This window comes from Mustela nigripes, chromosome 4 (genome assembly GCF_022355385.1).
Source record: "Mustela nigripes isolate SB6536 chromosome 4, MUSNIG.SB6536, whole genome shotgun sequence".
Lineage (NCBI taxonomy): Eukaryota > Metazoa > Chordata > Mammalia > Carnivora > Mustelidae > Mustela > Mustela nigripes.
In genome coordinates, this window is record NC_081560.1 from 149,167,092 (window position 1) to 149,189,809 (window position 22,718).

Below are 22,718 nucleotides of genomic sequence, written 5' to 3' on the forward strand. Positions count from 1 at the left end.
ATAAGAGAGGCACAGTGGGGGCTTTCCTTGCTCTTTGGACTGTATTATCCCAAACCAAACATCATCAAACAGAATTAAGCAGTAGGGCGTTATGAAGGGGCCAACTTACTCAATTGTATGGGAACCTGCTCCAGGAGACTAAGCCTCCCGCCTGCCCTCCCGGCCCCTCCTCACCCCTTCTTGACTTCTCCGCAACTGGGTACCAGCAATCCTGCTCATCTGTGTTGAAAAAAGATGCACATGCCCACATTTCTACACACTCTCCTTTGTTATTCACTGAGCATTTGTTTGATTTTAAAGAGGATAGAAGCACATGGATATCCATGTGCTTTGTGGCTATGCCTTGGCCCTGAGGACAGACAGAAGATTAAGACACAGGCCTGACCCTAAGAAGCCTCAGTGTATAGTGGGGCTGTGTCAGAGTAGGGCACTAAGGATGGGGTGGTATCTGATGAAGCTGTACCCTAGGATACACAGAATGACAAGGGAGCCTCTCGCCCTGCATCCCAGGCGGGGGTGGTAGGAAGACCTGGTGTTGGCATGGGGAGTGGGGGGGGGGCTCTGGAAGGGTGAAAGCTTCTGCTAAGGTTGGAGGAATTACTAGGAATTAGCCTGGCCAACCAAGAAAGGGATGACACTCCAAGCAGCAGGTAGCATGGGGATGTTTACAGGAGGGGAGAGGGAAAGGAAGCACTCCAGCTTCCAGAAGAGCCAAAGGAAGGCAGAAGCCGAAGTTTTACTCTGATCATGCCTCTCCCTCCATTTCTGCAACATGGCACAAATAATGACACAGGAGCTGGAGTAAGAAAGGTACTGAGCTCAAATGCTGGGTCTCAAACTGACTGCAAGATTGATCTCCAGGTCCCTTGTCCTCCTCGAACTTCAGTTTCCTCATTAATAATCAGGTTATGTTAAAGCATACCTGGGCTAAAGCATGGCATAAGTCCAACACCAAACCTGAGCCATCCTAGGTCTATCTAATGGTAGCCATCACGTTATATTGATCTCCTGATTATCCAAACATGGCCCCAGGCCCCCGTGGAAAGAAGGAAAGCCATGGATAAAGTAAGAAAGGAAACAAAAATCCCAGGTCCTGGGATTGGGCTCCCTGTTCAGTGGGAGGCCTGCTTCTCCTTCTCCCACTCCCCCTGCTTGTGTTCCCTCTCTCTCTGTGTCAAATAAAAAAAAAAATAAATAAATAAAATATTTAATTAAAAAAATAAAACTAACTAAATAAAAATTATATATATACATATATGTGTATGTATATACACACACACACACACACACACACATACATGTTTGAGAAAACTTAGAAATGGTCCAAATGACAATGAAGAAGAAAATAAGTAAATTATTTTACATTGATTTGATGAAATATTAGTTAGCCACCAAAAAAATTTATGCATTTTTATAATAGTACTAGAAAACCACAGGATAAAAAGTATTTTCCATAACATTGTAATTCTATAAAATCTTTGTAGAGATTCAAAAAAGACCAGACATAAATATACACAAGAATCCTTGGAGCCTTATTTAGGTGATGAAAAGAAGTCTGGCTGGTTCTTTTCTGCTTATTTTTTTAGGACTATTTTAAGCTTTTCTTAATGGTAATACATTACATTTAAATTATAAGTGTATAACCTAAGATTTCCTCTTAAAAGCTCTTATTACTTTAAACATTGGCATGGATTGGGGATATTTAACCTTAAAGCACTTGGAGTTAGGTTGGGCCACAGTTAAAGCATGCGAATGAAGATGGTTCATTCATGAAGACGGTTCAGGTATATTATTACACGGCCAAGACACTCAGAATCAAGCCCAAGACCCCAGGGAGGGCTCTGCAGACAGCAACGGTTCAGCAGGGAAAGCCTATCTTCACTTTCCTATGAGGAAACTATACATTCAATAGAAATAAAAATGGTTTTTGTTTGCATGCATGTCATTCAACTGTCTTTTTTGTTTTTTGTTTTTGCCTCTCCGGTTTCCTTTATTTTTTCTCTGTATTTGATTTCCTGCTTGCCAGTTTTCTCTTAACTTTTCACCGTTGTATCCTCAAAATTGGAAAGGAATTGAGGTGTTTGGATTGTAAATGTGCATTTGACAGAAGTACCTTAAGAAGTTTTCCTCAACCTCACTAGACAGAATAAATACCCACTCTCTGTCCCCATAACCTCTTCCCACATTAAATCACAGTCATTTACTCCCCTCCAGAACTCAACAGGGACACCGTAAAGAAAAAGACTAAGTCTGACACTTTATATAAGTCTTGAGCTTAATGATTATAAAAATACAACACATAAAAACCCATGGGATTCAGCTAAAACAGTGCACGGAAGCAAATTTATAGCTTTAAATGCTTATGTCAGGAAAGAGTAAAATCCAATGGTCTAAGTTTCAACATTTAGAAGCAAGAAGAAGTAAGAGCAAATTAAAACCAAAGTGAACAGGAGAAAAAAAATTAACAAAAAAAAAATCTGAAATCAATAAACTATATAACACAGGAAATCAATAAAGTCAAAAGTTGGTGTTTTGAAAGAAAATCGATTATTGGACTAATACATTGTGGATTAGAAGACTCAATACTGTGAAGATATCAATTTCCCCCCAAATGACCTAAGAAATTTGACAACATGATTCTAAGATTCAAATGGAAATGATCTAGAATTGCCCAAATACTCTTGTAAGAGAAAAACGAAGTTGGAGGATTTACACTACCTGATTTAAGGAATTAGGATTATTATAAAGCTACAGTGATCAAGACACTTTTATACTGGCATAAGAATAGATATATAGATCAATGGAACAGAATAAAGAATCCAGAAATAGACCAAAAAATATACGGCCAGGTAATTTTCAATCAACACATTTATTCTCTTTATTAAGTAAACACATTTTTATTTTTCATCTTCTTAATAAATGATGCTAGATCAATTGGATATATGTATGGGGGGAGAAAAAGAACATGGACCACTTCTTTATTCCATATACAAAAACTAATTTGATATGCAACATAAATACAAACATAAATAGATGACATAAATGTAAAAGCCTTCCAGAAGAAAATGTGCAACTTTAAGGTAGGAAACTTTCTTACATAGGACACAAATAGCATTAAAACTGTAAAAGAAAAAACCCCTGGTACATGGGGTTTTATCAAAATCTAAAAATTCTACTCTTTAAAAAAACACCATTAAGAAAATGAATGGGCAAATTACCAACTGGAAATTATAACTGCAATACTTCTATTTGATCAAGGACTTATATCTAGAATATATTGAAAACTCATCTAAATCTATAATGAAAAGCTGCAGTGCCCAGTAAAAATTAACAAAAGACTTGAGTGCACAGTGCTTGAGAGAGGCTATGAGAAACTAATGATGTACTATATGTTGGCTAATTGAATTTAAATTAAAAAGAGAAAGAGAGAGAGAGAAGCTATGCAGATGGCCAATAAGCACATGAGAGAGTACTAGCCATCATTAGCCACCAAAAGAGTGCCAATTAAAAAATGGAATATCCTTCACCATGTTCTCACTTTTGCCATAAGCATCTTTGCCATAGACATCTTTGCTGAAAGCATTTCCACCGCATAGCTAATTGGCTATAAGGGAATTTTGCTGTAAAAGATAAAATAATGAAAAAGAAATAAGGGACATTAAAAAGGACATAATGAAACATGAAAAAATTAATAAAATTAATTTCTTCCTTCATTAAGACAGATATCAGTTTTCCAAATACTAGGATGCATATTTGTAACTGAGCTTTGCACTGCATGATGAGAGCCTTCTACACTATTGTTCCTTCTTGGCAGAGTCTCACATGTCCACTGACAAATGCTCTAAAGTTCTATGGAAAATGTGGAAGAAATGCTAAGGCTGTAATGCATTTGGAACTGAGCTTTGTGATCATTGTAACTGATCTGTCATCATTTTCTAGTGGAGTCTAGAGTGCAATCTGGCTTTACATTCCCTTATTTCACACTTCCAGTAAGTTTCATCACTGTATTTTCTATCAAGTCAACATACGGATTTGTCATCATACACTATTTTAAGACCATTATCTCTATATGTTACTGTATAGACCATTATGAGGGCTAGCTGAGATTTATATAGATCATTACGAGGGCTAGCTAAGATTTATATAATATAAAAAAGGAAAAATTTTCAATGGAGAAGTAAAGCCAGACTGTCCACCAGCTATTTTAACTTCTATGGCAAAACTGCCCAACAGCCAATTAGTTATATGGCGAAAAGGTTTGCAATGAAAATGCTTGCAGCAAGATATCGTGGCAAAACTACCTAGAACCATCCTTCACATCCACTAAATTGTCTACAGTCAAAAACATTGTAACACTAAATGTTGGTTAGGATGTTCAGCAATTGGAGCTTACAAGTATGTAAGTCAGGTATTACCAGTGGGAGTATAAAATAGAGTTGGAGGTGCCTGGGGAATTCCTTGTAGAGGTAAACACACATCTACCCCATGACCCAGGAATTTTACTCTTCTATATTTGGTAAAGAAAAGTGTAAACATATCTCCGCAAAAGATTTTGTATAAAAATGATACTCAGGGCACCTGGGTTGCTTAGTAGGTCAAGACTCTGCCTTCGGCTCAGGTCATGATCTCCGGGTCTTGGGATTGAGCCCCACATCAGGCTCCCTGCTCAGTGGGGACCCTGCTTCCCTCCCCCCTCCCCGGTCTGCCTCTCCGCCTATTTGTGATCTCTGTCTGTCAAATAAATAAATAAAATCTTTTAAAAAAATGATCATACAGGGGCGCCTGGGTGGCTCAGTGGGTTAAAGCCTCTGCCTTTGGCTCAGGTCATGATCCGAGGGTCCTGGGATTGAGCCCCGCATCGAGCTCTCTGCTCAGCAGGGAGCCTGCTTCCTTCCTCTCTCTCTGCCTGACTCTCTGCCTACTTGTGATCTCTGTCAAATAAATAAAAAAATCTTTTTTTTTAATAAAAAAAATGATCATACAGTCTTTCTCCTATTAGCCCCAGCAACAGCTGAATGTATGTCAGCTGGAAAATGGATAAAGACACTGAGATTTATTCATACAATGGAATGCTACTCAAAAGGAAGAAAGAAAAAGAAATACTGATATCCACAACTTAAATCTCATTGGTGTTTCACTGGATGAAAGAGAACACAAATATATATATTTTATATTATTCCACTTACGTGAATTACAAGAACAGGTCAACGTAATCTGTATTACTAGAAAGTTGTAAGTGGTTGCTTCTCGGGGTGGGGAGAAGTGACATGAGAAAGTGACATGAGAAAACTTTCCAAAATGAAGAACAGTTTCTATAGCTTGTTTTGGGTGTTGATTACACAGTTGTAGATGATTGTCTAAACCCATGAAACAAACACTTAGTACATGTGCATTTCATTTTATGTCAATTACACTTCATGAAAGGATTATATACTATTTGTCTTTATTTATTTTTTATCTTCATTTCCTAACAAATAGTAGGTGCTGAGGCAGTTTGCTGATGTCTACCAAAAGACAACCTCATGTTACCATACTGGACACTGTCTGCTTAATGCATTGGTAAACTCACAACTAATCTGGGAAGGCCCTTCTCAGACTGACAGATAGCTCAGAGAGTGAATTCACTTGACCAAAGACAAGCCACAGATTAAATTAAGTCAAAAGTGAAACTTTAATTCACATCTCCAAACTCCTAGGCATTAAGCTATTCAAACTACCTTTCTTGAATGGATGAGTAAGTAAATACGTGAACATATAAAGAGAAGAGACTTTCCAACTTGACATATGGATACAGTGCTTTTGAGCAAGTAGAAAAGATACAGAGATGAATAGTTATCCAATGTGAGTATCTCAGAAGGAAAGAGGCATACAGAATCCCTGGTCTGCATTGACTCAGAAGCAGAGAAAGAACAAAATGCGCCTATAAGGTCCATGGCTGCTGCCAAAAGAATGTTGCTCCTTTCCTCTGCACAGGACTGCCTAGTTTGTACCAGTCTCTTCCAGGGAGCCAGACCCACATCAACATTCCTTTTGATCAACCTCACCAAATCTTCCTGATCAATGCATGTAGCATCCCCCAAATGCAAAGGACTACCATTCCACAGAAGCTTCTTCTCCCTCCTCAGTAGGAACATACAGCAGGCCATGAAACTAGGATGCTTCCTTACCATGATCCTTCCAAATGAAGAGTATTGTGGGGAAAGCTACTTCCTTCTGAAAAAAAGTTCCTTGTCCTCCCATGGCAAGCTACAGTCCTTCTGGGGACCCCAAGAAGGACCTACCAGCCTCAGGGTATGGCCCCCAACCCTATCCTTTTCTGCCACACAGTAAAGTCCCTGACATTCAGCAGAGGGTGCATGCAAAGGAAATAACCCTTGCCATAGAGCAGAGTGCAAGGGAAGGGACAAAACACAGGGGCTGTTGGATGATGCCCAATTTGGTCCAGGGCAAGCATTAGATCAGTGTGGAAATAAATAAGATTTGTGGGCCTGCTTTCTTCCTGCATTTGCATTCACACTTTATGACCTCAGCGATATTTACTGAGTGGAAAAAAACCACCTTCTGTTAGGACTGCTGGACTCAAAAGCTACTTCCTTCTGAAAAATACTGTTTCTAAACAGTTCTAAAACAAGCTACTTGTCTATTTATTCGAAGAGCTCAATGAGCTGCGAAGATTGACATTTGAACTATTAACACTGTATTCTATTTGACAATGTTATTAAACATTAGGTCTGATTTATGGAAAGCCTTAATAAATTGGCAGGCCTGGTCAACCCCAGTGCTGCACCGAAATTGGGGTACACTGGATATTACTTGATAGTGTTGATCAAACTCAAGAAAAAAATTTCCACCAACAACATTAAAGTCTGATTTCATGTGACAAAGTTATTATCATAGAAATCTGAGCCACTTGCTAGCCCAGTTCTGCATCTCAGAATTTCTTTGATATTTTCAGTAGTTTGGACAAAAAATAAAATCAGACTTAAGAAACGTTTGCTAGGGCATGGAAGGGCAGGTAAAGTTTTTAAAAATGGGCTCAGGTATGTGTCTCATTACTCCGGTGTAAAAGAGGAAGGGAAATAAAAACATAAAGTAAAGAGTATGCAAAAGGCAGAGGCACCACAAGGCACAGAAATGGGAGGGATACCCTGTGAGAAGAGACAAGGTGGGAATGAGCTTGGCTTAGACTGTGCCATGACTTACTCAGGTCTGTGTGACCTTGAGCAAGCCTCTTCATTCCTCTGAGGCCTAGGCCCCATTTCTACATGATGTAGATGATGATAATCAAGAGATCTGTTTAGGATGAAAAGAATAATATATGTATATCATCTGGCCCAGTGCCTGGAACACAGAGACTGCTCAGCAGATTTCTGGGGGGGTCTAGGCCAGGCCAGGAGCAGAGCTGGGTCCTGGTGTAGTGAGGGAGAAGTCCTGGGCCACTAGAGTTAGACCTGAACAGGACAAGAAAGGGCAGTGGGTAGGCAGAACCTGTAAGCTACTGGATGGTACAAAGCTAAGATGATATAGTACTAGATACACTGATGTGCAACTTGGTGGCCTGGAGCTAAGTAATGTGTTACTGCATGTGTCTGTGGGCTGTTAGATGATGCAGGACTAAGAGGTGGACTCCTTACTTGATGTGCTTATATGCCCTCTTGGATGGTACAGAGTCAGACAGTGAGCAACTGGATAGGTGTATGTGCCTTTAGATGATATGGACCTAGGGGTAAGATCCCTGGCCCACCCATTGCTCTGGACCAGGGATCCTGAATTTTGTTTTAAAAGGGCCATGTAATATATATTTCAGGCTTTGGAGATGATATGGTCTCTGGTACAACTACTCAACACTGCTGAAGTAGTAGGAAAGACACCATAGACAGTATGTAAATGAAAGAGTGTGTCTGTGTCTCAATAAAACTTTATTTACAAAAATAGGCCATGTGCCAGATTTAGCCCATGGACCATATTCACTGATACTTAGTCTACTCTTTCCTCATCGCTGACAGGAGCAGGTGGCTGAGAGAAAGGAAGGCAGCCTCTTTCCTCTTTCTGAGGACCAGCATGGCTTCTTTCTTAAGAGAAGGCTATGAAGAGACAAGCCTGCAAGGGACCCTAGAGTTACTTCCCTTACCGCTCCCATCAAGGGATCCATGGAGGATAACCTGCTAACTGGTGGCACCAACTGTAGCTCAGATTTACATGTCTCTGCTCAGTCAGACAGCAAACAGATGACTCATTTAGGGACAATCCCCTATTTATTGAGACTTACTGGGTGCCAGGCAGGACTGTTGTAAAAACTGGATGTTGTGGGCTCTTAATAAATAAATAAAACTTCCTTTGTCTTACGTATTCTTTCCTGTTCTCCTCATCAGAGCCCAGAAAGGGCTGCCCCCTTCTTGTCTGAGGGGCCACTAGCATGAAGGCATGGGTCACAGAGGTGGGACAACCATGACATAATCCCTTTCCCTGGTTCTGAGACTGTGGAAAAGTAGTCACCTCTTGCTAAGCAATTTCCCACCTAAATTGGTTTCAAGTCATTAAAAGCTGCAGCACTCCCTAGGAAAACATAACAGCTCTCTGAGGTTACTCTCTACACCAAGCTCCTTGACTTCAGGACCAATTAGACATTGCTCCACTACCAAGCACTCTCCAGAAATGGAGCCAGAGTCACCAAAGAGTAACTGGAAATTAGAAGGGAGGTCATCCTCCCCTTGCTAAGGAAGATTCCGGCAACGCCCCTTGGGGGCGCCCCTCCTCACCTTTGCTGAGCTGTCCACACTGCTTAAGCATTTAGGGCCAGGAGCTCCCCCCACCCCCAGACAGGCGCATGAAGAGGATCTGAGAGTAAATCTAAGCTCTCCTTCCAGTAAAAAAAAAAAAAAAAAATGCAGCACACTCCATTTTCTGACAATACCATAAACTCACTTTTATGACAGTAGTTATAAAACCCTTAACATTTGTCTAGTGCTGGCAGTCGGTTTTTTTCTTAGAGATCCAAATGCAGGAGGGAGATTTGTGACCCCAAAGCTGGTTTGGGGTTTATAAAATGAAGGTGTCATAAAAGTAACACATCCTATGTACTGAAAAAGAGATTAGATTCTGCACCCCGAAGCTTTAGGCATTTCTGAGGACTCCTTTCTTTGCATCTTCCACTACTTCACCTTTTTTACATGGTTTTCATCATATCGCCAGAGGGTGAATGATTTCTAATGTGCCAGCAACGAATGAGGGCTAAGTAAGATGACAAGGAGATACTTCCCCAATGAACCATCTCTAGATTTATCACCCTCCACAGGGCTCCGTGGTGGTGTCTGTTCTCTTATGGTACACCAGGAGCAAGACAAGGCAGGCACATGGGAGCTTGTAAGGACAAAAAGGGCCTGGCATCTGTGGCAGTCAAACTCTGCCTGGCTTGGTCAGGACTGACTTACTTGGAAGAGCAGGTAGGTGCTCTAAGTGGGATTAATCACAACCCTGGGTTCAGGACACCCATCCTTTTGTCCAGGAATGGCCCTCTTTTTAATTAACTCATTAGTTATTTCTTACAATGAGGAATGAAAAAAAAAAAATTAAACCCTGTGAATCTAAAGCTAACACTGACCTTGACTTCTATTCAACTGTTTGGTTCTCTCCTCCCCGTTGCTCTGCCTCTCCCATCTGCATTGACCACTATCGTGCATTTTGTATTTCATCCTTACTTTGGCTGTGTGCATGCATGTGTTTCATACATTTTAAATGGGTCCTAAGTTGTATGTTGTTTTCTATTAGTTGACCCATATAAAATTGCCTTTGATGCTTTTTCAGATTCAATGTTATTTTGCTAAGATTCATTCGTGCTATTACATGAAGCTGTAGGCCATTCATTTTGTGGCAGGTCCTATTTTTTTCACCTTGTTAAGGCTCATTGGGATTGTTTCCAGGGTTCTGACTTTATAAGTGATACTACCCTGACCTTTTTCACTTCTGAAGTGCATGCAGGAGTTTCTTTTGGGTAGATATTCAGAGTGGCTTCGCTGGGTCATAGGGTATATGAATGTTACATTTTATAAGAGAAGAGCGTACTCGTTTCCAAAGTGGTTGTACTGGGTACACTCCCACCTGCAATTAACCACCTGTTACTTGCGTCCTCTCCACCACCTCTCATTTTATGCCAGTCTAATTGGTGTAAAATGATATACCTTTATGGTCTTGATTTGCATATCCTACATCACTAATGATTTTGAACATCTCTTCCTATGATATCCTAGCCATATGCATTGCCTCTTCTGTGAAAGGCCTGTGCAAGTCTTTTGCTCATTTTTCTGTTGAATTATTTGAATTTTTCTTACAGATTTATAAGAATTCTTCCAATAATCATGATATTAATCTTATCTTGGTTATAACGCACTGTAAATATCCCCTCCCAGTATGTGACTTGTCTTTTTTTTCTTTAAACTGTCTTACAATGAACAGAAGTTTAATAAAGTCAAAAGTAAAGTTCTAATAAAGCTCCTTTATTAGAAGAACTCTTCATAGCACTGTTGCACTGAATCGTCACAAGAATCCCATGTGGATGGGAGTGTCTGCTCTCTATGAGCGACAAAGAAAGCAGAGAGCAGAAACTCAAAACCCATTTGGCCCAGGCCTTATGTTCGTAAAATGCCTTAAGTCACCTTTATATTCATTATCATCTACAGCCCCAAAGATTCACCGTCAGGGATGGAAGAAGACCCAGCAGCTGGAGGCTAGAGCGCCATCTTTTGTAGTTCACTAAAACAAAGAGATTTTAATAAATCTTGTCAGGACAGGAATAATGCATTTATACTGTGTTCTGTTATTTTTGTTATCACTTGGTTGTGGTATCAACCATAACGTGTACCTCCAAGGGCTTTAAGTTTCTAAGGAGACTCCCAATGGATGTCTCTCAACTCTGAGAGGTTCCAGACAGGAAGAGTGGTGTGCTCAAATTTACACAGCTGGCGAGTGTGGCGCTGGGATTCACACCCACGCATGTCAGGCTTCCGAGCCCAGATGCTTCCTGCAGCTCAGAGCGGCTAAACAGCAAGGAGAGGCCATCCTGAGCTAACTGCTCCGTGAGAACGGAAGGGGAAGGAGGAGATGCCGAGGCAGGCTGGACTGCCCATCTACTCAGAGAGCACATCTTTCTCATACCATTCACTGGGGACCTGAGGGACAGCAGCTACCGCAGATAAGGTGTCATTGGACAGGGCACCACCACCAGTAGCTTCCTTATATGACACTTGCCTTCACCCCATCATTTTCCTCCTCCTATTAGGGCTCTGCAAGCACAAGGTGGATAAATGCCAAACACAGCCCGGAACCCCAAGTGTCAGACCCTAACTAGGAGTGTGACCCCATGTCTCTGATCCTCATCTGTATAATAGGATAGTGATGATTAATTCAGGTCACTGTGGGCAATTCAGTGAAATAAATGAGCAAAGTCTAACCCACTGCTGAAGCATGCGATGGGTTTTCTGCCTCCTCCTTCTCTCTGGCCCTGGCTTCCTCTCAACCTGCGCTCTTTCAGGTTTCCTCACTGTGGACTCCATCCTGGGGTTGCTGCCCTTACCACCACCCCCCTAGCACACCTCTCTGCTGAAGCACAGTCTCACAGATATGCCAGATCAACCGACCAGCCCTTGCTCTGGACCACCCACCCCTTATGTGTGGTCTTCCCCATTCTAACCCCTGGTTGCCCACTGTGTGCCCGCCCTCTCCTCAACCTTGTCCCCACAGTCCCTCCACCTCTTACCTGCTCCTCTGCTTCTGCTTTGGCTGAGTGTTCTCACTTGGGATGGCAGGTCTCTCTGAACCTCCATCCCACGAGCCCATGAGGAAGGAGGACCATGCCTCAGGCTTAATCTGCCTGCTCTTCACTGACCCTTTAGAAACTTAGAAGATATCTAATGAGCAGCTCTCTGCTTCTGTTGCCAAGAATGGGCATCTTAGCTAAAGAACATGTACATCTCCTATAGACACTCACAGGCCTGTGAGAAACTTTTGTTCTACTGGCTGAAGACGGATCACCCTGCAGGTGACAGGGTGACTCAAAGGAGATGCTTCAGGAAGGTGTTCCCTACCTTGGAGATGACAGTGCCCATAGTCAGTCACAGTGCACACGTGGCCAGGTGGCCACCTCCCGCCTACCTTCCTGATGCCTTCCGAAGGGCTGGACACACAGTTGTCGGCCCCTCCGTTCTTGCTGATGGTCCGCCAGAGCTCAGCAAATGTGCTGTCTTGTTCCAGGGGGTTGGTGCCCTTGGCTCGGAAGTACTCATACACAGCAGAGTCCCGAACAGTGCCGTAAGATATATCAACTTGTTTGGAGAGGTCCTGGAACGTCCTGAAAATGCAAAAGGACAGTGAAACATGGGAACATGATACCACTGCAGGGATATAGATGGGCTGCAAGGTTCTCCTGAGGACCAAGCCCAGCTGTGGCCCACTCTTTCCATTCTTCACTCCAAACCCCGAGGAGCTCCAGTTCCACGGCCCAGACTGTAACTTGTCAGGGCCTAATCCTAACGCAGGTATATTTCCTCAATGTAGATTAATTCAATAAGATTACCAAACATCTAAAATCAGCTCCTGCCCTGAGGTCAAGGGACAAAAGGATCTGTAAGACAGCATTCCTGCACTCAGGGAGCTTATAGTCTAGCCACAGACACATACAGACAATCACAGTATAAGAGAGCAACACAGGCAGCTGGACACTAAAAGTCTCCAACTCCAACGCCTACAGCACCAGAAAGAAACACATGTTAGTATGATTGATGACAATGTCTAGTCTCTGCCACTTAGAACTGGCGTGGGCAGAGACACGCACTCGGGTTATGCCCGTGAAGAGGCGGGTCTCCTCCAAAGTTTGTGGCTCTTCTAGATTTCGATCCAATTGTTACATTTTGAGCACCTCCCCCTCAATCTGTCTTCCAATAAAGAAATCTGTGTTTTTAAAGGAAGTGTCTTGATTTTTAGGCGTGGGCAATTATTAAAAGATGGTAAAGATAAAACAAAGCCTTTCTGAGAGCCTGGAGTTGGTTTTATGCAAAGGAGAAGCAGGTAGCTCAAGCTACGTGCATGTTGGAGGGAGGGAGCACATCCAGGAGGCTCCCCAGCAGATGCCTGAGCTGCGGGGGGAGAATGAGAGTCTTCCTTGGGGTGGGGGCACTAGTCACACTGGGAAGGACCACTTGGCACAAAGCCCTCACCTGCCTTTCGCAGGCACCACCTGGTTCAGTGTGCTGAGAGAATGTTACATACATAATCAAATGGCAAAAAGAACAAAAATTCCCCAAATGCTCAGTGGTGAGCCAGGCTCTCTCTGTCCAGGCTCCAACTTAATCACTCTTTATTTCTCTCCTGGAAATTTCTTTCTCCTTTGTACCAACCAGGATCATCATCTCCACTTTTCCCTCAGTCCCCCCTTTCAGAAGATCCAATCTTCTCAACCTGATCTACACAACCCTCCATCTTCTGATCTCATCTCCAGCTACTGCTTCTGTCTCCACGCAGCCCCAAAGCCAAGGCTGAAAGGAGAAATCCCACAGAGCTCCCCCTCTATAGCACCAGGCCATGGTGCTTCCTCTGCCTGGAACCCCTTTATTTCACTTATCTACTTGATGTTCTCCTGCAAACACCTGGAAGATCTCGGTGCCTCCCTTCCCCACGCAAAGCCACGGCCATCACTTTCCTCCCCGTGCCATCTACACCCTCCGTGGTTTCTATGGCAGCATAATAGCACTGTGATTTCCGAGCAAAGCATACCAGGGTGAGCAGAAGCCGCATCTCTGGAGTCCAACCACCTGCCTTACATTGCAGCTCCCCCATCGTGGACAATACAGGACTGGCAGGTTAGCTAAACTCTCTGTGCTTCAATTTCCGAATCTCTTAGGGCAAGAAGCAAAGCCTGTGGTAGGGGGCTACTGTTATGATGAATTGAGAGGATGTGTGTTAAGCAGCTGACTCAAACTCAGGGGCCAGTCACCAGGAACAATTATTCTGCATAGTAGACTGTAAGAAGCTGGAGGGCTGGACCCAAGGTTACTTCTGGTGTGCATCGTGGTGCTGGACCCAGGGCTGACAACAGTCTTCACAGCGTGCTCACGGAAGAACCAGTGATAGCTGCTTCCTCCTGCTTGGGAGAGACACTCCGTGAAGTTCCTTTAGGCCCTGCTACACAGTCCAGAAAGGGAGCTCAGTATTTGTTTCAATACATTACAGATGAAAGGAAACATAAAATAACAAATTCGATGAAGAAATCTTTCTAATTATTGTTCATTATTTATATCTAATTGAAGCAAGATGTTCCTTTGCTTGAAGGGCCCCAAGGGTTGTAACTCTGTCGTAATTTGCCTGTAATGAAAGGCGGGGGGATCTCTTTTCCCCACGTTTTTTATTTTTCTCATGGTAATACAAACAAACACGAGGCTTTGATGAATGGGAAACATCAGGATGAATTACACAGTTGAGTCTAAACACTGAACTGTTCTAAATTACTGCAGTTTCCATGAGTCTGGCTTGAATGCCTAACCGCCAAGGAGCTCAGCACTACTGTTCCATCCCCACGTTTGAAATGGAGATTTCCTCTCTCCTCCTAGTAGTTATTCATGACTGTGCCCCTGGCCAGAGGCTCAGGGATCATCTCTGGATGACAAGTAGGCAGCCCGAATATTTATGGCTTTATGTCCAAGTCTGTCCCAGTAGACCTCATTGTTCCCACCCCCGAATACCACCTCCGTTCGCTGGGCTGGCCTCATGGCTTAGCCCCACGGCTTCCATATATCACTTCGCAAAGCCACGAGTCATTGCAGATGGATCTCTCCCATCTCAGATGCACACATCCTCTTTCAAGGAAAGCTTGCAAGCTCACTAACATGCCCAGCACATACTAGGTACCGCCATCATATCTGAGAGTAGATAATGCTATCAAAGGACTTGGAGGTTCAGGCAGGAGGACCCAACTATTCATATGCCAAAGCCATCATCTTGGGGTACTCATTCTCTCATCAGAGGGTACAGTTTTGGAAGGGACACCAGTGGAGGAATAAAGGGGTCAAGGAGAGGCCAGCAAGTCAGGGTCCAAGCCAACTCTGGCAGGCAGGGGAAGACAGATGCGCACACCAGATAGGACACCTGTCCAAACAATCCAGAGATGCTTAGCTGGGAGAAGGCAGCACCAGCACACTTAAGTTAGCATGTTTCTCCAATTAATTTCTTCAGCAGCAAGTGTTAGGAAGCATCCACGCACCCCCGCCACAGAGAGATTCAGATCTGTCCATCGTAGGGGCTATCTCTATAAACCTCCACCAAGCAAGCTGCCCCTGGCTGAGATCATTCAACCAGTTAGTGGTTCCATCAACAGCTCCATCGAGCAGTCACTTGGTAAGAGAGCAAGGAATGAATGGTGGGCATCCTCGTGGGGTTCGTGGAGGGGGGTGGATGGTCAGAGAAGTAAACCGACAGTAAGAAAACAACATGAGCAAACTACAGGAGAGCTCTGCCTGGGGGATCCTGGAAGCACAGGGGAGGGGCAGTGGGCTAGGGCCAGAGCTACAGAAGCGCTTTGTAGAAGAGGAAATGTTAAGCGGAGCTGTGAAGGATGGGTGGAGGGAGCTGGATGGAGAATCAGGGGGGAAGGCATTCCAGCAAGACAAGATATTACCCAAGAAGGCACTGGTGGTCCCTCTGGGACACACACTTCATATCAGCTGAAATGATGGAGGTTTTTGAATCTTAGAGGTATGGGTGTGAATCCTGCCTGTGAATAACTTCGCTATACGAGGCAGACCTGTAGTTCTCAAAGTATGGCCCTCAGAGTCCCAGCATCAGCATCCCCCAAAACCCTTGAAGAAATGCAGTTTCCTGGGCCACCCCAGAACTACTGAGCCAGAAACTTTGGGGTGTCACTCAGCAATCTGTGCTTTCACAGCCCTCCAGGGGATCGTGATGCACATGCAGGTTTCAGAACCCCCAACTGAAGCCTTAGTTTTCTTAACTCAGAACTTTCTCACAGGTGTGGTGAAGATTAAGGATCACAGACATATGTCCGGCACATAGGCAATGTTTAAAGATGCTAGCCTTTCTATTAGGCTGCCAATAAGGAGTTCAAATGGTCAAAGAAGAGAACAGTGTAAAGGAATCATCAGTGATGGGGTGGTGATGGTCATGCTTGGACAGAAGCAACCAAGGACAAGCAGCTTCTCTGACTTTCCTAGACTCATTAGATTGAAGCCTGTCTTGGCACCTGTCCAAATGCATCCCCAGTAGGGAGCCTGTTTCTTGTTTCCATATTGTTGTCAAGGTACATGCAAATGCCTCTTCATCAGCATGCAAGGGGTCACCTTGTGAACACTACATGTTTTAGGTACCCGGGAGGCCTAAAGTGACAACCTGAGGAAGTCACTGAGGAAGTCAACCTGAGGAACCCAGACCCAGCATGGAGACACCAACACACCATGGGCAGGCCATATGGACTCTTGTTTTGGGGGAACTGTGATGGTAACTGCCCGGAAGAGGTTTTCCTGGGAAAGCAGCGAGTGCCTGGGTGGCAGAAGCTTCCAGGGAAGGATGTCTTAATGTATTTACTTTTAGTGAAGTACAGTTGACACACACTGTTACATTGGTTTCAGGTGTATGACATAGTGACTCAACAAGTCTATACATTAGGCTAAGCTCAGCGCAACTGGAGCTACCATCTGTCACCATACAATGCTTTCATGACCCTGTCTGTATTAGGAAAGGAAGTCTTTAAAAGCATCTTCCCTGGGCTGCCCTGTCTGGGTCTGCCTTCACTAATGAAGTGTCACTTTGCAAGAATATGCACTTTGCAGCTTACTCTGCAACCCTGTAGCCTGCTGTCTATCCCCGCGCTTTTTCATCTTTTGACAACGTTTAGTGTTGGAATCCTCCGATGGCAAAGCTTGGCCCTATTTCTAAGCTTACTACTGAGCCAATATCTTTCACTTAGTTGTGTCCTACTGAAACTGGGTTTAAGACCAAGGGGAGATGCTCCTCTCTATCTCCTGGCTCAGATGGGTAATTTGGAGGGTCTCCCCTAGCTGAAAGCATAGCCGACTCCCATGAACACACCAGACTGCCTTGCAAAAGGACTTCCCAAACATCCTTTGCCTCTGAGAGCAGTTTCCTCCAATTACACATGCACCTTTGACGTCCCATGATGTCTACTTTGGCTGTGGCCAAGGACAGCCTACCCAGCTCAGCACCACCTCCCTCCCGCCCCATACCTTTCTCCATAAATCAGTCTTACTCTTTCCTAGATACATTTTCATTAACAAAGAGATAAATGTGTTTGCAGCATGAGAAAAATCAATAACACAGAATTTATAAACACATCTTTGCATGTTACAGAACTATTTACATTGGCAATAGAGATAAATACACTTGTAGCAGGAGCAGAATCAATATACAGTATATGTAAAAGAGATTTTAACAACTGTGGGGTGGCCATAATCATGGGCCTGATAAATCTAAATCTATATAAATCTATTACTGTTCCTTAAAAAGAAGAGAAAGTACTGGAGTAACCCAAAAGGCCTGGTAGGGTGGGGATGCCCATCCTCATAACCAGAAGCTGTCTGAACTACAGCCCACAGATGGCTTGACTGGGATCCCAGCAGCCCCTCTTTTCCAGCACTCCCATCTGAGTGTCTAGGAGATGGCGCTGCTTGACTCATTTGGGATTGCCTGGGTGGGTTTCCACAGCCTGCTTCTGGAACCTTCCAGTATCGGTGCTCCCAGCTCCCTATTTCCCTGCCCTTTCTTGGTTTCTTCCCCAGTGTTCCCCATTGTGCCTCCAGTCTCTCTTATTCTTCTCGCATGTGGTGTTCCCTTACCCGGGGCTTTGCCACATTTCCGGTTCTCTCCTCTCCTAGACCCGGCTTCTTCGAGGGGAATAGGCTCTCAGGTGAAGGCTGAGACACTCCCGAGATGCCTCTCAACCTCAGGCTCTGAAAGGCTCCACAGGTGCCTTCGTTCTTTTATTTGTTCATCCCAAAACACATTTTCCTAAGCATCCGCTCATGTCAAGCACTTCTGCAGAGATACAGCAGGAACAGCACAACGTTCCCGCTCTTGTGGAGGTAGAGGGACAGTGACAAACATACGAATGACATTAACAAAAACACAAATAACTACGGAATGCCAGGATCAGCAAGCTTTCTGGAAAGGAAAGAGTGTGCAGAGGCAGACTATAAGGGCCACCTACCACTCTGGGCATACCCTTGAGTTTTGCGCTTTTGGTTTTTTTAGACCACTTTAAAAATGTTTCAGGAAAAAGAAAAACAGTCTTCGTTTGCAGGCTGCTAATGTGGCTTGTGGGGGCGTAGCGGGCAGACCTCTGATGTCACATAGCCAGTGATCTAAAGTGCTATGAAGATGAATAAAGCAGAGAAAGGACGTTAGAGAACAATGGAGGAAGTGATTAGATCAAATGTGCAGGGGGTTGTTTTTCCCACTGGACTTGACACTGAGGGCGCGTCCTTCTTCAGCACTTGGAGGGTGCCCCTGCGGGTGGGCCTGACACCTGGAGACACCGTGTTTTCCAAGGAGCAGAGGCAGGCAGGTTCCAAGTTTGTGAGCATCTCCTTCCCTGGGACAGTCCCCTCAACACTCCCCAGGGCCCACCGGGGAAGCCTGAGAGTAGGTGACAATGGGGCTGGCGGGGGGGTGGAACTATACACACTCCTTTGTAGCCATCTGGTTCTGAGAGTTGCCACAGGTCTGAATCCCAGCCCAGGACAATTGTCAGGTTAAAACCTTCTGGGGACACTTACACTTAGTGACCCATCAGGATGAGGGCGACATGGCCCATGACAAGAAGACACATCCTGGGTGCCTCAGTCATTAAGCATCTGCCTTCAGCTCAGCTCATGATCTTGGGGTCCTGGGATCAAGCCCCGCATCAGGCTCTCTGCCCAGTGGGAAGCCTGCTTTTCCCTCTCCCACCACCCCTGCCTGTGTTCCTTCTCTCACTATGTCTTTCTCTGTCAAATAAATAAGTAAAATTTTAAAAAAAGAAAAAGAGGAAGACATATCCTTGTAAGATCTAGGAGGCCACAAAGCCCTTCTTAAATTGTGCGCCCCAAGGCTGCTGGTCACAGAAGGCACTCCCCTCCCTCCCCACCCACCCCTACATTGTTTTCTCTCTACATTCTATTTTTTTTTAATTGGAAATAAAAAGATGCCCAAAATAAACTCCCATCAAAAAAAAAAAAAAAACAACTGTTTTGTATATGGTATATTTGCATTCTGGTAAAAAATAACCATTATTAAATGTAAACAAATATAGGAACAAAAACAAGGGGAATAAGAACAGTTGTGAGACTTCCACTCTTTACAAATGTGTTTCTGAAAAATTTGCATTTTTTAATTACATTGTAAACACAGCACAAATCCTTAAAATTGAAAATCCTTCTGCTGCCCAAGTGACAGCCAGCTCTGAGCCTTGAGATCCTAGCTCTGCAGACTCCGTGTTCTCCGTGTCCACCCCCTCTGCCAGGTGCCCAGTGCAGCCGTGATCCACAAGGAGGAGAGAGACTCCTGTCCTACTCCATCAGGCACCGGCACTGCTGGCTAGGACGACCAGGCTCCAAGGGGCTGTGATAGTTCCATCTTCAAGCCCCAGAACAAAACAAAAATGTCCAGCCTAATCCAGAATGGCTTGAGCCATCCTGGGCATCCAGGGTCTTAAGACTGAGGCTCCCTCACCCAGGTAGGCTGAAGTTTCTCTCACTGGTGCATGTTCTGCCTGGACTGAGCCCAGGCCTGGTGCCCTGGTGGCTGAAGTTTCTGAAAGGTGGGCGTATGTGGTCATCTGTTTCTGATTGCCGAACTCAGCCCAGACCCTGGAAGTCAGCAGGGCTCAGGAACAGGCCCTGAGGGAGGGGGCCAGATCAGATGATGTTGGGCCAGGTCCCAAATCGAAGCGCCAGCATGGGTCAGAGGCTGAACAGCCACATCCTCCATTAAGGCAAAACCGGGGACCTCTAATACCACTGGCAAAGGGGATGCTCAGTCTCGAAGCTCCCTGCATTCCAGACCCATCTATCTCCTCCAGTCTCTTCTCAGGTTACTCAGCTCTCAGGCCTCTGAGCCTTCCCTCATCTCATTATCTGCCCACCATGCTGTGTCCTGCCTTCTGCACAGGACTAAAACCTGCCTGCCCTCCTGGATCACCTCAGCCGATGTCTCCAGTATGAAGAGCAGATCCCCCACTCCCCGGGATTCAGGCCCTGTCTTTGTGTTCCCAATATAGCCAATCCTAACCTCTACTTCCTTGGAATTCATGTGACCATCGACATGTTGGTCTCCCCTCCCTCAGGGCTGGACTCTGTCCAGGTCTGGATCTCTGTCACTCCACACAGGGTCTGACAGACAATAGGAGCAGGCTTTGTGTCTTCTGCAAGAATCAACTCTGGTTTAAAACAGCTCTGTTTATAGTGAATATGGTGGGGAAAAAAAATCCAGGCTGGAGACCAGCACAGTGATGGGTCTACCTTTAGAATCACAGCCATTAACTTAAGGAGGACCGTCAACTTGCCTCACGCTTCCCAACTCCCCTCCTCAACTGATCCTCCCAGTCTCTTCGATGACTCACACAGTGACCCTGCTTCCCGTTTCTTAGGACAGTAGAAGCAATCAGTAGAGAGTTTTGCGTCTCTATAAAGAACTTCTTTTCCTAAAACCACGGAATACCCACTGGTCCTACTTTTTAAATTGTGGTCTGCCATTGCTCCTACTGATGTCTCACTCTGTCTCCCAGAGCCCAGACCTCCCTACTTTCTCAGAAACACTGCCCTTCTAGGAGTCTCCTCTGTCTCCTACATCAAGAAATCACTTCCCTATACAGATCATTTCCATCAGCATGAAAACATATACATATTCTATCTTGTGGGGAAAAAAAAACAAACCTGCATTCTTTGAGATCACACCTTCCTCCAACCACTCTCCAGTTCTTCCATCCCCATTCTTCATGACCCTACCTTGATCAAGTTTTCATCCCCACACTGAACTGAAGCTGTTTTTGTCAAAGTCATTAAAGATCCCACTCCACACTCTGCCCCAACCAGTGGAATCTGACAAACTTGAGCACTCTGTCCTTCTTGAAGGCCTTCCTTCGCTTGGCTTCTGGGATATCACTCTTTCTTAGTTCTCTAACCTTGTAGGTGCTTCCTTATCCCTCCCCTTTCTACCTCTTCTCTTCCCAGACTCTGAATCTTGGGGTGTCCCAGATTCAACCCACAGATTCCCTCTATTCTCTAGTGACATCCCTTTCACCATGATCTGGTCAAGTCAACTGGCTGTAAAAACATCCATACGCGGATGCCTCCAGTGGACCACCTCAGTCCTGACCCACCCCAGGCAACTGCCCCCCACCTTGACATCTCCATTTGAATGGCTAATAAGTTCCAAGGTCTTGAATTGTGAGCCCCAGAACCCATCGCCAAGCCTGTTCTTCCTCACCTTTGTCCATCTCAGACAAACATAGCTCCATTTCTTGAGATGCTGTGGACAAAAGCCTGGCTATCACTGCTGATTCCTCTCTTCCTTGTATCTCTTACATACTACCTCTGCATATTTGCTCTTTGCCACCACTGAGGGAGCTCCAAAAGCAGACTGCTTCTCATCACCTTCACCGTGTACCACTCTGTGTCTTACGTGGATACTGAGACCATCTCCCTAATGGCCTCCCTACCTCCACTTTTCACTTTATATCTATTCCTCAGGGGGACAGGAGGAATGATTGTTTCAAAGTCTAAGTGAAATCACATCACCTCTTTCTCCCAAATCCTCCAGTTGCATCCTATCTCCCAAAGAAACATCCAAAATCCTCGCATGGGCTGAAGAGTCCCACACGATCAGAACCCAGCACCTCTACTCTCACCATGCTGGCTGTCCCTGCCTTCCCACTTCAGGGTTTCTGGAGCTATTTTCCCCTCTACCTGATATCCTCTTCCCTCTCATCTTTAATTGGCTCACTTCTTCAGCTGGCTTAGGTCTCTGATCAAATGTCACCTTCTCTGTGAGGTCTTTGCTGACAACCCTATATAAAATACCATCCTTCTTAAATTATATGATAAAAGCAAAGAAATATATCACGGGCTTTTTAATGTCAGTTCTTCCCCTAGAATGGGACTTGATCATTTGGTTTATTACTACATTACCCATACCCACAACTGTGTGACCAATCATCCCGGTTTGCACAAGGTAGAGAAATTACCTGGAACATAGGACATTCAGTGCTAAAACCAGGAAAGTTCTGGCCAAACGGGGATAATTCACCTCCTTACTTGCAACAGTGCCTGCCACATAATAGACACTTGAATAAATATGGGTTATTATGTGCATGAATAATGTATTCATGAATTGGCTTTTTTTCTCACTTTCCCAATGTCTAGGTTGGATATAGTGTTGCAAAGGTGTTTTTCTTGAGTGGACTGGTCTCCTTTCAGGACAAGTGTGGATCAGTCATCTGCAGAGAAGCAGCCATAATGATAGTGTGAGAGCTTGAATAGAAGACATGTAGCCTTGAGCCAGGAAACAAAGCACAGAGCTATGTGGTCAGGGCCAGCCCAGGCACCAATCACCAAGGAACTCAGGGATGGAGACAGGTGCTCCCCAGGCTTCCTCCTCAGGGCACTGAAGCTTCAAGATCCGGTTTCTTTGTGGGTCTAACGGAAATCAGCAATAGCTGAGAGAAT

General features: G+C 44.6%; 1 protein-coding gene across 3 annotated transcripts in view; it reads right to left on the minus strand.

Annotated features, from left to right (window-relative positions):
• The window catches only part of GRID1 (glutamate ionotropic receptor delta type subunit 1), a 686,787-nt gene that overhangs the window by 30,896 nt on the left and 633,173 nt on the right, over positions 1 to 22,718 (minus strand). For all 3 annotated transcript variants that reach the window (XM_059397943.1, XM_059397942.1, XM_059397944.1), the window contains exon 13: positions 12,148 to 12,343. In XM_059397943.1, coding sequence (XP_059253926.1) covers positions 12,148 to 12,343 — 196 coding nt within the window. The remainder of the gene's footprint in view (positions 1 to 12,147; positions 12,344 to 22,718) is intronic.